Below are 18,663 nucleotides of genomic sequence, written 5' to 3'. Positions count from 1 at the left end.
CGTGTAGTACGAACGTAACCGCCCGAGAGGCGACTAGACTATACTCGTTCTTCTCTCGCATCCTCATCCTTCCACATATATACCAAAGGCCACTGACTAGAATAGAAATTAGATTAATTTACATACGTACCACCGCGTACAAGGGAGATTAATGTCTTGATTAGTTCACATCCTCTTCTCTCGTTTGTGTTACGTTTACGTTGGTAACAACCCCCTTCTCTCTCTCTCTCTCTCTTTCATTGTAATACTTGGGACTTACTCTTCTTCCTATTGTTCAAAAAACGTGAAGGCTTCACCTCGGCCTCCGACAACTCTACCAACACAAAATTTACTACCTCAAAAAATCTCCACTCATAAAAGCACTGCGCCAAGCCAATGTTCTACCCCACGTTTTTTCCGCTTTTTCGAACCCCTTTTCTCGTCGTCGTCCATCTTTTGCTACTCATCCTTTGTATATCCCCCCGCTCTTCTTACGCAGGTCTTTGATCCAGTTCTCGAATTGTTTTAAAACTGATCCGGCCAACTGTCCTACTGGAATTTCGACATTTTGCTCAAACGAGGCAATAGACGACGCTCTCGCAGGCCGAGTTTGACGTACGCAAATGTTGAGGCTGCTGGAAAGACGAAGTTCGAACTTTTCAAATTCATCCATACTCTTTCACATTCCCTTGATTTTTCTTCTTTTTCAATAATGTATTTCAGGTGCGTCAATCCGATCGAGATATCGGCATGAATTCATCGCTATTTTCCAAGTATAATGAAATTCCGTTGAAAACCAACCCCGTCAAATGACTACAGCAGCCCAGTTTTCCGGTGAGCGCATTCCAGATTTTACGATTCTTCGCTATTTCGGAATCATGGCCGCAGAAGGCTTTAAAAAACGAGCGCGGGCATTCAATTTCAAAATTTTCCAAATAGCTGTGCCACTTCTTACCAATTGTTCCCCGACCGGCGGCGAACCAAACGAAATAATTTTCACGAAACCGAGACAAGTCCAAGCCAAACACAAACATTTTCTAGCCTTTTTTGTCTGTCAGCGAAGCCACGAAATTTCGGAAACATTCGATTGGTGATTAATAAAATAGCCACAATGTTTTTGCTCTCGTGCCTTCGTCACATCTCTCAAGAAATACTTCGCAAAAATTAAGTTTTAAATCATTAGTACATTCAACGCGCATAGAGCATCGCATCAGGCAAATGATAAGTCCAACGTGCTGGACAGAGCTTCGTATCTTCGCGGCGAGACTGATGGAGCTCATTCGTCAAATAATCGTCGATGTATCGACCTGTTCCGTGAACGTATTCTCTCCTGTGGAAGGCTCGCTTGACAGGAAGAGTGTGTGCTCGGATAGTCCACTCGGGAAATAGCACGTCGAGCCGAAAGCCTGTGCACGTTGTTGCACAATTTTCCTGTCGAGCTGGTGGTTATGCGGTGGGTTTTCTTCGCGTCTTCAACTGCGGCTCCATGCGCCTAGGTACAGTGTAATAAGAAAAGAGAGGAAGCTGGCTCGAATCGTTGCGTTTCTTACGAGGGAGGAGCGAGAAGGGAGAGGGAGAGAGCAGAGCTTTCCGGACACCCCGGTAATATAGGACGACATAAATTTCGCATCTGTTGCGAGATTCATCTCCGTCCTGCGGTGTGACTAGCTATATACGTTAAATCGTGGCATCTCTTCCTTGTAGTTGGTTACATATACGTTTATTCGCAGGCGTCACGTCGTCGTAGGGAAAAAATGCATTTTTCTTCTTCCCATCTCGTTATTTCGCAGCCGTGTTTCGTTGAGAGAATCCCTCCACTTTTTTCTTCATCTATGTGGCATTTTGTTGGAGAATGTTAACAAAAAGGTTTCACCGGTGAATTTTCCACGGCTCTAGAATTTTTTTCCTATAAATATATTGTGACACGGGGGGAATCGTAAACTCCTGCTCGAATTTTCAGGCATCGACAAAAATACGCGAGCTATACACGCTGCTTCTCGCTCGGTGCTGCAACTTTTAACCGTTATTGTATTGTGCCCACCAACTTGATGTATAGTTAATGGTAAACAACAAAGTGGCTTGTCGAAACAATCGTGAGTTAGGGGAGTGAGGACAGGTGAACAAACGGTCGTATTGCGGAAAAAACCTATCCGCAGGATCTACGAAACGCAAAAAAAAAAAGTTTCAGAGTGTGTATGCGCGTGTGTGTGCTGATTCGGCTCTCTGGTCACGATAAATGCAGCCGCTGTGTGAGCTCTCTCGCCCTTTTCTCTTTCTCCCTCTCGCCAACGTCATCTCCGGTTTTGTAGTCCAAACCGAAATAATCATAAAAAATAAGCTCTCTAGACCCGATGCTCCGCATAATGCGAAAAGTTCTCTCTGTGGAAATGCATGCTCTCTGGCCCGTGATGACGGGCGGTGAAAGAAAAGAATAAAATTCCCTTCTCGTTCTCTCTCTCTCTCTCTCTCTCTCTCGCGTTCTCTCCGTATGTACGCTCTTCATTTTTGTTTTCTTTCTCTTTTATTTTTTTAACCGAGGTAAAAAGATGTCCCGACTCGCAAAGGATTTTGGCCCGCTCACATTTTTGCAGCGCGCTTTTCGCCAGAGAATAATAGCCTAAGCCGTGAAAACTCTCACAGTATTACACCGCAGCTTTTATCAAATTCTACGTACTTACGAAAATAGTAGGAAATTTCTGTAGAATATTTTTCTCTCCCTTTATAATAGCTGCAGTAGCAGAAATTTCGACGAGGCAAAACAAATCATTAAAGCATTGTTGAATGACAAAACGCGTCAGCAAATTTATCGACTCATCTCCAAACGTAACACCAGAAAATATATAACTGCGTACAAACAGAGTACTTTTTCGTCTTTATTTAGGGCTTACGAAAACAAACGTAACGGGGAAAATAATGCATGTTCCGTCCGCTTGTATTCTGTGTTCACCATGACCTTATTTACATTATAAAACTCACAATGGATGCAACAAAACGATAATACGATTCGTATTTACCCACGGTACCTTCGCGAGCTCCTATGATACTGCATATTCGCGTTATCCCTTATCAAATATCCCATTACGCCGACTTTTTCGTGTCGTCGGTATATACGCTTTTTGATTTTTTTCCCCTTCCGTCCAATGTTATTGTTATGTTTACCTCCAACGCACAGCTTATACTAAACGAATGAAAATATAACGAAAATATTGCTATGATATTGATATGAAATAAAAAATTGCTTTTCTCTTTTTGTCTTTGTTTTATTGTAGTTGATGTTAATTGCAACTTGTTATTATTTTAAACATCCGGCCATTTTGTTGGGTGTTTATTTCGTTGGACTCCAACATCGCAAAGTTAAGCGTCGCATACTAAAAATATTCCCGCGGTTATTAGTCGTTCTTGAAACTCCAGAAGCACTCGATGAGCTTCGCGAGGTACACTGGAGAAATTATGCAAAGATTTGAAGCATATAAAACAGCGGTATACGAATATAGTGAAAAGATTTTTCGAGTATTTTAACTGCAGGCAGTGAATAATTAGTGTGCGCACGTCAACGAAATAATAATTGAAGTAAAAGAAAACTAACGAATTGTATATTTCAATCACCGACGACGATGGGAGTTTGGCAAGTGATTTTAAGTTTTTCCGAAAACGCCGCGCAACATTCCGGATGTTTCTTCCTACCAAAGGGAATTTGTAATGTAATGAGAACGAGAATTTGCGGATGCTGTTAAATGTACGAAGGTAAGCGAGGTAAGAAAATGTATAGAAGCGGAGAATTGTGGACGGAGAAAGAAAACGGGGCGGGCGAGTAACGAAGCGTGAGATTAGATGCAGCGTGGCTCCTTAACGGCTCCGGTTGATATCAATTCGGACCGCAACGTGTGTGCTGAGCGTAATTTAGCTGGGACGCCGGAGCGCACGGTGGGCTGCGGTGGGCCAGTGGCTGATTTATCGGTTCAATTTCCTATTAATGCTCGCCCTGGCTGGCCCGGGGACTCGAGTGCGCGCAGGAGAGAGTATATAACGACGCGCAACCTTATCTCCTCGAAATTACGTACCAGGCGTATATTAGATTCAATTTCGTAATTCATCCCACGAAGAACGGAAAGTCGTGCGCGGACCATTCCACAGAGCCTCTTTCTTGCTCCACTCGCGCTGATACACCCGATTCGAGTACGTCGCGTCTCTCGCTTGTATGCGTATCTACAATAATATACAGATATATACGTATATGCTCTAATGTATGTATATGTAAAAGGTTTGGTAAATCAGTAAACTTGGAATTTGCCCAAAATCCCGAGCTCCCCGATCGCATTAATATTGCAACCGATCGCGGCCAAATCCGAGCTCTATAAATTATTCAATCGTCCGCTCGGTTGCTCGTGTGCGCTGCGCGGTTGCTCACCTTTTCCCATCTTCAATCCGTCGGTACTGAATTCGATGTACGAGGATGAGCGAAAAAAAAACGAAAAATCGAATAAAAAGACTCTGAAACGATTGAGGATATTCTTTTCGTCTCCGTTATTCCTCGAAATTGATCATTTCCCGGGCTAAATACGCCGCTCGATATCGCGGAATGTCAAACGTTTTTTCAATGACAGAGAGAATTTGGTTATACGCCACGTATATCCTCGTTATCGAATTAACATCCCGCGGTTTATCCCTCTTTTCTCTCTCCGCTTTTTTACGCTTTAATATTTTATTACTTTCTTTTTTCGGCGCTAACGATGCTATCAAGTGCAAGTCGCGGCGTTAGCGGCTCGGGCTCGAATCGTTGAATAACACGCTGTGCGGGGAGAACTCGAGCGGCAGCTTTTCACTTTTGGCTGTAGTCGCGTCCTCGCCTCTTTCTCTCTCTCTCTCTCTTTCGTCCTTTTCTCTGAAGCTCGGTGAAAATCGTCAAAGCATTTATAATATCCTCCCCCATATTTATTCATCCATATATATGTAGATGTGTGCATCGTATATTATAAATATTTTGTGCACGGCGAAGACGATTAACAGCAAAGTGACAAAGAGAAAGAGGGAACGACGAGAAGAGGCGGAAAGGCGTGTGGGAGGTGGCGAGAAAGCATTGCGCGAAACGAGAAGGAGCTTTCGAAACTTTTGAAGAAGAAAGAGTCTCGATGTATACAGAGTAGGGAGAGGAAATGATCGAAGATAGCAGCCCGGAAGGAGCGTTGTAGTCCAAGAGGACGCAGAGAATATCTAGTTTGGCCCGTAGCGTGTGGCAAACAAACTTGTCCAACGACTCTGCAGCCCCTTCAGGGACCATCTTCCTCCATATCTTTCTTTCTTTCTTTCTCTCTCTTCCTCTCTCCTACTCGGGCGTTCCGGTTCTCTCGCCTTTCAGCTTATAGTTACCAAGACGCAGACTCGAGGAAAAGCTCGCAAAGCTACTCGAGAGTGTCCCTCCTCACGAATGACTTCAACGACCCATATTCCGAGCTTTCCTCCCTCTCTTTTCTCTCTTTCTCTCTCTCCCACGCCTCTCCCGTATATCATCCTTCCGATTCACTCGCGCAGCCAACGCACCCGGAACACCTTCGCGAGCCTCCAAAGTTTTCCATACAATGGATATCCCCTTTGCTGGATCTTGTTTCACACGAATGTGCGTTGCATGGCGCTATAGACGCGTCAATCACTTTCGACGACCGAAGCCCCGACACCGTGTATTTAGGGCTCCGTATATATACGGACGATAGTCTATAGCTACCAGGATCCTTTATAATTTCGTCGTGTCTACCCGCCCGTCGCGATCCATCTCGGAAACCGTAACTCTTAACACTTTTCAAGATGTTGGGATTGAATAATTAAGCATGCGAAAGGCTGAGACATTGCTTCGTTGACTTCGTTTCGGAAGAATCGCGAAGTAAAATTTTTGTATTTTCTTAAATCTGAGCGCTATTTGACGCATCCGGTAATTAGTGATGTAATTATTTGAGACTTGCGATTAGAGCGGAAATAATTTTCGAGCCGTTGAATGCGGCAAGGTCTCTTTTTTGTATATAATTAGGAAATATTTTCTGAACTATTGATGGAGTTTACATTTGTTTGTTGTTATTTTGAGAAATTTCGTGTTTTTATCAACGTCGCGAGCAGGATACGTTTTTGTGGAGGAATGATGATAAGATTACTAACGTCTTGAAAATTGGGCATGTATGAGAATGGAAAATCGCGGAAAAGGATTGAGCGCGAGGCGACTGGCAGACACATTCTCGCGTCATCTCGACGGTATGGATTTCATTTGGTAAAAATCATTGTTGGAAGACTTCCAGAAAAGGACTCTGAGCTCTTTCCTCGTATCTGTATTTTACTCTTTTACCAACGCTGAATCGTCCATCACGAGATCTGTGAGTAAACGGCGAATCGCGTATCGCGAGGATCAGCGGAATTTTTTCTTCGCCTTAGAATTTCTTAACTCCTCGAAAATATAGTGGAAAAAAGAAATGAGCGTTGAAGAAAACAGCTCGAACGCGGTTCGACGACGGTTTTTTCCTGTTCGGGACTTGTCGCGTGTGTCAACTTCTCCCTCCAGAAGAGCAAGCGCTGAAATAAAAATTGATCCGAGGCAAGTATTTGTGGGTAAATGCGTGTGTGCGTGTGTATGTGCATAACTGAGCGTTTTTCCGTGTGCTCCTCCGTGTGTGTGTGCGCGCAACCTTTTTTGCCACGCGATCCTGTGGATTGTGCATTCGTTTTTTCCTCTTTTTAGCCATCAGAGCCCAAGGAGCATCTCCGAGAAATCCGTTTATACGTAGAAATAGAAAATGGCTTCGGGTGCACCGCGCTGACGTTGACAAAAAAAGAGGGAGAATCGGGCGGGCGCGCCGAAAAGTGGCAGCATCAGCAGCTGCGGTTTTCGAGGAGAGCACTTGCATTTTTCTCTTTTTCCTTTTAATAAAAAAGGATTAGCACTCCAGAAGGCTGCTCGGTTCCCGAAGGTACTCTTTTTTTCCCCCGAATATTCAAAACGTATCGTATCCTTTGGTCCTTACCGATGAGAGTGCCGCCGCGGCGCGCGCCGTGCAAAACCTTATTCTCCTTTGCTCGATCGACGATAGCAAACCCACGCCCCTCCGCTCCGTCCTGCTCCCACCTTTTCAACTCGCGTATCACGAGCTTTGAGCGACTACGGATAAAGTTTTGATTAAATAATACAAATTGAGCGCGTCGAGAGCCTCCGGTACAGGAGGCGGGGATTGCCACGCCAGAACGTAATTGAATGGATTTACTTCGATTAATCTTGTTCGCGAAAGTTGTGCGAATTCTAGTCGTACGTCCCACCCTCTCTCTCTCGCTCTCCCGCTCTTCGCTCCTTTACTCTCTTACTCTCTTTCTCCGTTGCGCTCTCTCCTCGCTGCCTTCGTTCTGGCTTGAAACATACGGAAAGAGAGCACGAAATTACGGATGAGAGACAGATATTTTATTATTCATGATTGATTGCAAATGTTTGCTATCTCGGATATACAACGAATGAACCAATTTTTCCGTATAAATATTTTAATCTTCATTTTCACCAGGCGAGTATTGATTCAGTTGTTGTTGCGTTGTCGTTGTTGATTCTGTTGATTTTTGTTATCTCAAATGGCTGTCTGTACCGAGACAAGCTTCGGTCCTCATCAAAGGATGCTCTTTGAGATCGAAACTGTAACTCGAGCACTCTCCGTTTGGAGGAAAAACGCTCGCGGCTGATTGCGCAACCAATTCACCCTTATCCACTCTTTTACTCCTGCGTAACGTTGTTATCTTTTCTACCCTTTTCTTTTATCCCTCGATTCCTTTTTTCGGTGCAAGTTAAAGGGGAATATTGGAGTTATTTCCTTCACGGGTGTACATACCGAGCGGGAGGGAGAGTCGAAGCTGCCAGCAATGTATTTGTCCTGCTCGTCGAATAGCAGTTCTAACGGTACCACTCTCGCAGCAGCATTTTTTGTCCGCGCCCTCTTTTGCTTATCGATGATTCGTTCCCGCGGAGTCTGGAGAGCCACGGGAACAAGGCGCAACTCATACAAATGGATGCTGCTGGGCTCGCAGCACACGCCTCTGTAAATGAAGAATTAAGCAGTGTCGTAGAAAGTGCAGTTGCAGGCACTCGACGAATTTACGAAAAGAAAACGAGAGATTGGAATAAAAGTCGTCAGCACCACGCGCGGGAGTTAAGAGCTCGGTTTAATCCAACTTTAATAACGTTCGTTATTTTACGAGGCTCCGCGAGAGAAGAGCCAGATGTTGGCTCGGACGAGTACCACGGCCGCCACCATATACCGCCGCCGTTGCCGCATCCGCCAGTGTCGGAACGAGACAGAAGAGATGTATTCTCTTCCTGCCTTTCCTTCCCGCTTTCTCTCTCGCTACGCTCATATAAACCGGGGCAAAACGGGACATCATCCTCGAAATAAAAACAATATCTTTCCGCAAACAAACGCGTTTATAGAATTTCACAGTTTCTGCCTCATAATCTGTACAAAATAAACTCCAAAATCATCATTTTTTTTTTTCATACATATACGCGCAGTGTGCGCGCATTATCTCTGAGCGAATTCGCATTAAGCTTTATTTGCATAAGAATTTTCCATGTGGCTTGAACTTTCTCCAGTTTTTTCTAGTATTTCCATCCAATAAAAAAAATCTTTCATCTTCTTGCGCCCTTTCATTTTGCCCTCTCCGCAAGGAGCTGCGAAACTTGCGTGGACCATTCTGCCCCAGTGTCCCATATTGCACGGACCTTTCCCATAGACATATATTTATATCGTGAAACATACCGGAGAATTTCTACGGAATTCACCTCGAGGTAAATCCTCGTGTGGACGGAAAGTTAAGACGTATACGCGCGCATTTCTACCGTTCTCTCGTTTCCTCTCTCCTCGCTACGTTTCGTCTACAGCCTCGCGTCTTTAACGAAACTCTCGGCTTTTCGTGGCCTTTCGCCTCCGTTCTCCCCGACTGCGTCTATTATTATACTTGGCTACACAAAGCTCCCTCGCCTACCGACGAACTAATTGGTAATTCATTAGACCTTTCGACGCTACAAATTGCACCAACCGCTCGTCTGTCTTATTTTTTCCCTTTCTCAAACATACGCCTCGTTCTCATATGTATTTATCAAGCTCGGTGCACCTTACGTACATCTTGAAATCGGACGCCGCTAACTCCGAAGATCCAATTAGTATTTGTTGCTTTTTTTCTTTAGTCATCGCCGTTGTGAAAGAATCGCTCCGGACCCTCGACTACGCGATTGGAGCAAAACGATGATTAATCGATTTCAGGACCGCCCCGATTTCCCCCGTTTCACAATTTCAGCCGACGGGCTTTTTCGACTTTTACATATACACCGGGATAATGAATACCATTTCTGATTTATGCCCGTTATTTCGCGTCTACGCATATCATCGATTTTCCCTCGTTTTATCCTTTATATATAAATTCTCCTCCACGAAATATCCATTTTACGAGTATAATATCGTATATGAATTATTCACATGTTATTGCCTATTTCGAAATAATAACGTTCTTGTAATAATAAAAGGAAACATAGGCGCGGATCAAAATCAAATAAAAAATTTGATTCTCGAGACGGGGCTTCCCGTGTACCGGCGCTCCTTCCTCCCTTTCCTCTGCCTGCTTATTCGTCCGGGAAAAGTCGATTCGGATCTCAAATATCGTAGGAAACTCGGTTAGATACCGGGTAACTGTATATGCTGTTTGTATAATCGGCCTGTATTTACATGAACGTCGTCGTCGACGACGGAACTTTGCACCAGAAAGTACAGAGGGAAGGGGAGAGATATGCCAACGGGAGGAAAAGAGCGAGAGAGTTTCTGTGTGTCAGAGGAATGGGTAGTGATGTTACAGACGACATCGAGCCGAGAGCATCCAAGTATGTGGTGTAATCCGCGAAGAGATGGAGAAGGAGAAGGAGAGAGCGAGAGAGAGAGAGAGAGAGAGAGAGAACAAACTCAGCAAAGATACTCGGTCGAAGATCCTCTTCGTATAAACTCATACTCCAGCGTGTATTGCACGTATAGTGAAGATTGCAAGAGGCTGTTACGTGTACCAAGATGTCACATATACATATACCGATGTTTAGGTGTAGCTACTTGCCGTTGAATTTCCAAGCTTGTTGCATCTTCCATGATGTAAGGTGATACGAAGATACTAAACTCCGTCTCAGTAGTTATATATACTTGGATGCATCACAAATATGAAGGGAATATTCTTAAAAGGAAAGGACACCGCGAATACCGAATGCCGCGTTTCGTTCACATGGAAAAGAAAGTTAACGAAAGTCGTACTTGGACAAATTACATTTCGTTTACGTTATGTTCCCTCTCGTTTATACTTTGGGACGACGGAGTGAAACTCCACCAACTATTGCAATAACAGATGAAAATCATTGCACTTAACAAAAGTGCTAGCAAATTTTATGCCATGAAAGAGGCTTGCTAACATTCTATGAGCACAATCGTTACATTTATACTGACAAATTCAGTTGGCAGAACCGGCCCAGATTTTATATTTTCTGTACATAATTGTATGGGACATTGATGGTTAGCAGCTCGACTGATGTACCGAAAAAATTGGTGGAAATAATTTACTGCTGGATTGAAGCGCGAGCATAATTTTAAGGCCTTGTATACACCTGTGCGATGGGCGGATAAATCGAACATTTTTTTATTAGCTAGGGCCTGGAGGAAGAATTTCGTAATTTGTTGGAAAAAAAAATAATTGTAACAAAAAACTAAAAATTTAGCACCTCAAAAAATGATTTTTTGTTAAAACTGTCGCCATTTTTTTTAAATCAAAATTTTTACAAACCCTTCGTCCAGGCCCGGGCCTATTATTATAATAAATAAGTGGTATAAATTTGGTATGGATCGAATTAATAGTTTTTTTAGTCATCATGTCCACCGCAACTGATGCTCAAAAAAAGGTGCTATACTGGAATACAGCTGGAGCTAATTTTCAATAAACAATTATTTTCTTGTCGAAAAAAATCAAGAAAGCCGCCCGCTGCGAGGGTGTTAAGGCCTTAAATACGTTTTGCTTGTGTCGACACATTATTTAAATTCGTAAAAGCAAAACTAAAATTTCCTTCGGTACAACTAAAATATAAAATTCTATTGCGAAAAGAAACACATTTATTCATGGAATAAATTCGACTTTAAAAATTTTTTTTATTTCAACGACTCTTTGACGAAATTACTGAAGCACTGGCGTTTTATTATGCTCTTATTGATATAGGAAGTGTCATTAATTAGCGAACTTTTAAAAAACGAGGTCGTTGAGTTAAGCGACCATCCAATATTCAATGCTCCGTCCGAAACAGAATCAAAGGATCGTCCATCGATTATCCGTCTCGATCGAGCGTCCCACCGATCGAGACTGATTTCCATTTTTAATTAACAAACTCTCTCTTCCTCATCCGCACCCTTTTCTACGTATTTTCTATAACGTGCTCCCCTGAATTATTTTCCCGTCACGACAAAAGACCGAGATCAATCTACTCGACTGATGTGATAAAGAAAAAAAAAATAAAAATAAAAAGAAAAAAAAATTAGCCCTTCCCCGATAATCCCTCTAGCCCTCGATAAACGGCCCATTCACCAGAGGTTAAACCACGTGTGTATTATAACGCCTATCGAAACCCACACGCGCAGCCACCAGCACCTCTCAGTGCATTATTACCCCAGAATTCAGGGTGGCGAGACTCTCTGACGGGTGTATAACGACGACTAGTGAATGGTCTCGGTCCAATGAGCTCGTTCTAAGGGTGTTTATCCAAACGCTCTTGACTCTCTCTCTCATTCTCCTGTTCTCCGCGAGTATACTCCGTCGAAGTATAGCGCAGGCTGAATCTCGACGTTCCATTGTGCATAGCGATGTTTTTCGATAATAAAAGAGGTCAACTTTTCTCGCTGAGAGAGAAAAAACACGGAGCGATTCTCCGGTTACACTCATAAGTGTGTGCACGTGTACGCGTGCGAAAACGAGTTTGACAATTCGGCTGCGCAGGGGAGAGAAGAAAAGGACGTGAAAAATAAGGGCTGCTGTTGGTGCCTTGACCAGTGCTGTGCTACAATTATCAGAGGCAGCCCCTACAACCGGAAGTGCTAACTCAATTAACCTCCGATTTCTCAATTGCTCTTCATACGAGCACGTGCAAACTTCCGGAAGTCGTTGTATCGGACTTCTCTTTAGCGCTGCTGGGAAACGAGAGACGTAAAAATCACTTTTCTTTTGTATCGCTTCTCGGCCGACAACGCCCTATCCAAGGGGTTTCTCCCGGTTTCTCCCCCTGTCCGAATTCACCGTATTTTTTCTCGATTCCGTGGACAACGCAACGAGGAAAAAAGGACGAAGAAACGTCTTTTATTTATTTTCCTCTTGCTTCCACTCGGTGAGTTTACTCCCCCGCGGTGATTTTATCGGCTCTTTCCATTGTTCCGATGCAGAGCACGCCAGAGAACACACGTATATATGTGTGCGGTTGATAACGCGAGGAGACCGCAATTATTTCGCTTCGATAACTGGAATTGAGCGTTATTCGATGTACGTTTCGATATCTTCGCGCGCGCGACGACGGCGGCGGCGAGACACATTTTAAAGCCGACGTTGCTAAACGAGAGGCTCTCCAACCAGGAGCGGAGACTCCGCTCACGATTCACGATGAAAAATGAGGGATGCAGAAGGAAAAATAAAAAGTTAATAAGAATTCCGCGAAACGGTGAATTCTATATTTTTATTTCCTCTATATGTAGAGAAACTGTAAAGCAAAAGCGACAGACCGGCGGACGAGAAAGGGAGAAGGAAATAATTGATCGAGGAATAGCGTGTTTCCTGGGGGTTTAGGCGTCGGGGGTACGAGGTGTGTGCGCGTCTGTGTGTATACAAAGAGAATAACAAGGATAAATAATTTAGCACTGCTACTGTGCGATCCACGGTGCAATCTCTCCCCGACTGTATATATAAACCCCGATGCATTTGCTTGAATCTCGTACTTGAACGAGGCTAAAAATGTGATTGCGCGCATATGTATGTATACGAGACACCCCTTGTCTCTATTGTACCTTTCTACCCCCAATTCCCTCCCCCCCTCCTTCCCGCCTATGTTCAAAATACTAGCGAGCTCCGTATTTTCAGCTTATGTCGTCCTAGGCATTTATGAAAACGCGAGAAATATGCGAGTCGTCGAGGCGCGGGACTCGCTATCCCCGGCTCTGCGTTTGTCGGTCCGTCCATTCCCTGGTTCCTACCTGATGGCAAAGGTGCATCGAGATGGAAATTCAGTACGAAGCTTTCCCCTCCCCTCCCCCGCCCTTCTCTCTTTCTTCACATATCTCTATGCGCATGCAGCATTGTCTCTTGGATATTCATTGTCGCGCCAGCAGTGTACAATTCTCTGGCGCGTTCTCCTATTTTCTTCTTGCGCGTGTACCAGACACGTGCACATATGTCGGAGGCGGAGTCAATTTTACGTACGCGCGTGCTGACGAAACAGGAAAAAAAAGAAAGAAATAAATTTAAAAAAAAAAAAAAAAAAAAAATCAACAACAAGGAGAAAAAGATCAAACAAAAAACGTAGAGGAATAAAAGAAAATATGCACTCTCCTAAGCCTGCATAATTTTCCATTATGTCGCATTTGTACTTTTCACTCTTTTGTTAATTCATAACGCGCATTACAATGTGCGAAAGATGCAGGACCGATGTAAACCGCTTGTATTATTGTTATTATTATGATTTTGTTTAAAAATGAAAATAATAAGAATAATTGTAGTGTACACGCGTCATCCCTGCGAGCGCATACGTCATTACGTACTAAGGATAACGCCTCGCAGGCATTTTGGCGTCTCTCCTTCATCCTACACAGAGGCCTTCGCTCCTGCTGTGGGATTTAAACTATTCAGAACGCGCTGATCTCTCGACAAAGGACCTACATCCCGGAGCGAATCCCCCGCTGAATTGTACTCGAGCGATGATAAAAAGTCACCGACCGCGGCCATTTTTAGTCGAATTTAACTTGATATTGTGTAATTGTTAATCCTCGTACGCATAGGCGAGCCCGCGGATGGAAACGGCCAGCTATCGAAGAGCTCTGCTTCCCTATTGATTTTCGTGAACGCAGATTTTTGTTTTTTTCCCCTTGCTGCATCATGCTGGATGCTGGGAACTGAAAAATGTAACGAACACTTTGGCTCGCAATCGTCAATTTGTCTCTATCGATACTGATGAACCGCGACAGAAATGCTTGGTCAAAGAAACAAATTCGCGAGGACAGCACACTGTGATTTTCATAAATTCACCAATTTGCAACGGAGCGATAAAACGCCCGGAGATAAATTTGCTAGTACGAGAATTTCGGAGCCACGAGCGATCGTCGATGTTACGCAATGACTACACTCATCACAAATAAAAGTGTGTTGCACTACGCGATCAGGCAGAACGATTCACTCGCCGCGTCAATAATCATATTGCGCTCATTTTATCGCTCAGTTGTTGCGATCCTTGAAAGTCATCTCGGTGAGACAACTACGCTACGAATCGCTGAATCTTCATTCATTTGATTGAGCTTATTTCGTATTATGCGATCGCACTAAATGCTTCCGTTGGAAAAATAATAAAACTCGAGCCACAGGATCGATTGGGTTTGAAATAATCACATTTAAATCGAAATGTATGTACGGTAGCTCGTTTGCGTATGTGCGCCACACGAACCGTGAGCGTGTGAGACTCCGATGTTGAGTCGTCAAATAACGATCACTCAGAGGCTGCGCAGTCGCTTGGGTAATCAGTATTTTTATCTTCGCCGTGCTCGAAAGTGGAAGGCTCATTGAATACATTGAAATAAGGGCATTAATGCAAAATAGTTATACCGAAATATATGTCAAGATTGACGTTCTGACTAAAAATGGAGAGGCCTTAAATTTCGATGAAACTTATTAACTGTCGAGTGACTTGGAAAGTAATGGAATTTTTGTATAAACTAGCAACAACGAATAAACAAAACCATGGCAACGAATAGAGGCTTCACATTTCAATGTGTCGAAATGGCTTTTTTAAGGAAGGATAAAAAATACGGTTCCGAAAATTTCTTTCCGAATTACGAACACGCAATTGTTCGATCGAACATCGTACGTTCTGATTACACGAGGCAATTTATTTAACTCGAACACGACTGTAACAAAACTGACTGAAATACTTTGGCTCATTGCCCGAGGGATGCGATCATGTTATTTCAAGTATTCATTTAATCTACTCATTCAAGCAAGGTCTGATTGATATTTTACTTAAAATTTCGGTTGTTGTTGGCCCAACGGCATCTCTTCAAATGCAGTCAATTAGCCTGCTCCGTTCATTTTTCACCCTTTTGGGGATAATGAATTTTCGAAATTTTCGAACCTCGGCAATTTTTCAGTCAGTTCGAAAATTTTTTTTTTCGGTCATTAAACTTTATCTCATTCGACTCAGAATCGTGTGAAACTTGTATCGAACCCATCGTTGGAGGTCATTTTTTCGATTTTTGAAATTTTCGAAAATTTTCGAACTTTGGAATTTTTTCGAAGTCTATTGCCTTCGAAAATTTTTTTTTTTTTCGGTCATTACAACTTTGTTTCATTCTACTCAGAATCGTGTGAAACATGTTTCGAACCCATCCTTGGAGGTCATTTTTTCGATTTTTAAAATTTTCGAAAATTTTCGAACTTTGGAATTTTTTCGAAGTCTATTGCCTTCGAAAAATTTTTTTTTTCGGTCATTACAACTTTATCTCATTTGACTCATAATCGTGTGAAACATGTTTCAAACCATGTTTTGATAGTACATGTTTTGTGTAACATAGCATAAGAACATTCGATTGGAAAATCTGCAAATTTCACCCTCAACCTTTGATTTTTTCCCCCCTTTTAAGAATAGCAACGTAAAAATTAAATTCGGAAATGGAATCGGCGACTCAAAGAGTCAAAAACCGTTGTATTTAGGTCGAAATGATACATTATCAGAGAATGGGCCCGACTTTTTTTCGTACATGTATGACACCAGGTTGACCAGTCAACCGGTTAACAACAGAATAATATCCAAAATCAGGAATATATTCATTCCACATAACGGTACGTGATTTCGCTATAGCGGAATAGAATCGAAGGTAGAAACTCTTCCAACATATGGTTGAGGGGATTTCACTTTGTCTCATCGGGCTTTGGCCTGATTACTTCTACGTACAAGGTGAGGCAATTATCACTGGAAATACAGTTCAGAATAATCACTTTAATGAAATGATACTTTTAACGTAATCTCCAGAGGCAAGCACTCGAGATTTTTTCCGTGCCAAATCTTTCGGCGCAATTACACCGTTGCGTTATAAATTCATGGAGAACTCATAATACAGAAGTCAATCTATGGAAGCTGTAAGCACACAAAACTTTTCTGAGCTACGTCACTTTTTTCTAAAACTGAAATCTCATTACACTCTTTCATTGTAAATGAAAAATAGACTCACTTGAAACATCTTCCTGCAAATAGAAATATCTAATTACATTATTTTCAAGCTATTTCAATGAAAGTGTGTGACAAGTTCACTGATCGTGTTGGATTATTCAATGTACTTCCCTCTCGAAGGAGAACTGCAGATTTTTCGAGTACTTCGACCTGGGAAAATATATTGCTCCTGCGAACCAGTATACAGTGAAAAATGGATCGCAGTTATGTGCAGTAGTTCCATGACTGAGTACCGATAAGTTTTCGAGATCTTCGTCGAGAAATTTTCTCGGAAAATGCACGAATTTCAATAAAACTACAAGGTCATGGTTCATTCTACCGCGACCTCAATATTTTCCATGTTATTTGTCAGAAATTTTTTTTCGACGAATCTTTCAAGGTAGAGCAATCGTATAAAGTCATGGAAAACTAGTAGAATTTAAAGAAAATACGCTCAAATGAGCACGTCGCATACAAAAGTCCGTTGAATACATTTCGGTACACCAGGTATGCGTAAAATGTTGCGTCGTTGTATTAAGCAATGAGGGAAATTGAGAGTGAATACAATTGCCTTTGAATTAATAATTATAAATTGAAAATATGCAGGCGCATTCCGCTTGCGCACATTCTCGTTTTTGTCACTGGTGCGTAGATGAGGTTTGCAACGATTCGCAGAATTTCGATGCATAATATCGTGATATTGTTCATCGCGTGGCCTGGTATTTTAATCGAAAGTGCCGAGTGTATAATTTCTCCATAAATTGACGTTTTATCGCGCGTTGTACTTTAAACTGATGCATGGCGGTTAATTTTTTTACATGATCATCTCGTCGCGTCGCTCGAATGGATATTGCTCAAGAAAAATGAAAGATTCGTTCCCTCGAGGACGCTCCGAATGCACGAAGCTTTTTAAAAGAATCTTTTGCAAGCATTGAAGAGCCAAAGGAAGAGAAAGTGCGAGCGAGAGAGAAAGAGTGAGGAAGAAACTCCCGACAGAATTCGTTTTATCCGGACGAAAAATATTGTCTAATAAACGATGAAAATTCTTCTCGAACAACCGCGACATAATTCTTTTTCATCATTTTTACATGGTAAATTAAACCAGCATATTTCAAAGTATTGAAAATTTATGAATAAGCGCATGCAAAGTTGAGACACGAAATATGAGCTTCAATTTTTAAATAACTCCGAGCAAGCAGCTCGACACAAAGGACACTACCGAAAGCATCTTTGAAAAATAAATAAAGAGCTTAATACAAATAAATAAATGCCGCTCGGGACGTGGCGTTTTCCATAAGGGCTGTAACAGCTACAGTAGAGTCGGAGTCATGCATTCGCTCAACTGAAAAATACAATTTTGTTTTCTCAACGGCGCCCTATCCTCCTCCATCCCACTTCAGGCCTTTCTTCTCTCGACGTACACCAAAACTCACGTCGCGATACGTAAATACGTATAAAAATATAGGAGCTATTAAAAGTTGAATATTTAACATGGTTGATAAATAATTCACGAGTTTGCGTATGCACGCGAAAGGAATTCCCCTCGCGTAAGCAACGTTCTCGTTATAAAGGGGACGCGCGTCTCCTTTATATGCATTCATCCTACGGTACTATTATATATACGCGCCAGAGTCATCGAAACGATTGTAGGAATTTTGTGATTGCAGTGAGGATGACGGATGCCGACGCAGTCGCCGGGGGAATCGCTCAATTACCGTGTGACGTCGAGCCCCCCGTACCCGGGGAGAAACTTCAGCTCGTTATTTGGTACAAGGAAGGAACTGATACTCCTATATACAGGTTTAAATCTCATTCATACGTTATTCATGTCACGCTCTCCCGATTCAAGAACAATAATTGGAAAGATGGTTTCTTGTGCAGCTTCGATTCCCGAGAAACCGGAAGTCTCGAGCAGGGAATGCACTGGCAGGATCCGAACCTTAACGGACGTGGATCCTTTTCGCACGCGGACAAACCAGCGAGCCTTCGGCTCGAATCGGTGCGAGAAAGCGATGCGGGTCTCTACCGTTGCCGAGTCGATTTTCGACAATCGCCAACGCGAAACAGCAAAGTTAATCTGACCGTTATAAGTAAGCCCATTCTTCTATTTTATATCTTTCGTCATAGAAGAATCTCTCCACTTGGACGGTGTGCGAGTAAATACAAGAAAAAAGTGAGGATCTTCGTATCCGCGCTGCTACCTGTGC

At 42.7% G+C, this 18,663-nt stretch overlaps 1 protein-coding gene across 8 annotated transcripts in view; it reads left to right on the top strand.

Annotated features, from left to right (window-relative positions):
* The window catches only part of LOC122412002 (nephrin-like), a 142,957-nt gene that overhangs the window by 112,288 nt on the left and 12,006 nt on the right, over nucleotides 1–18,663 (top strand). For all 8 annotated transcript variants that reach the window (XM_043421187.1, XM_043421189.1, XM_043421186.1 and 5 more), the window contains 2 exons: nucleotides 18,124–18,256; nucleotides 18,338–18,546. In XM_043421187.1, the coding sequence (XP_043277122.1) occupies nucleotides 18,124–18,256; nucleotides 18,338–18,546 (342 nt within the window). The remainder of the gene's footprint in view (nucleotides 1–18,123; nucleotides 18,257–18,337; nucleotides 18,547–18,663) is intronic.

This window comes from Venturia canescens, chromosome 6 (genome assembly GCF_019457755.1).
Source record: "Venturia canescens isolate UGA chromosome 6, ASM1945775v1, whole genome shotgun sequence".
Lineage (NCBI taxonomy): Eukaryota > Metazoa > Arthropoda > Insecta > Hymenoptera > Ichneumonidae > Venturia > Venturia canescens.
This window is presented reverse-complemented; position numbering and strand designations above follow the sequence as displayed.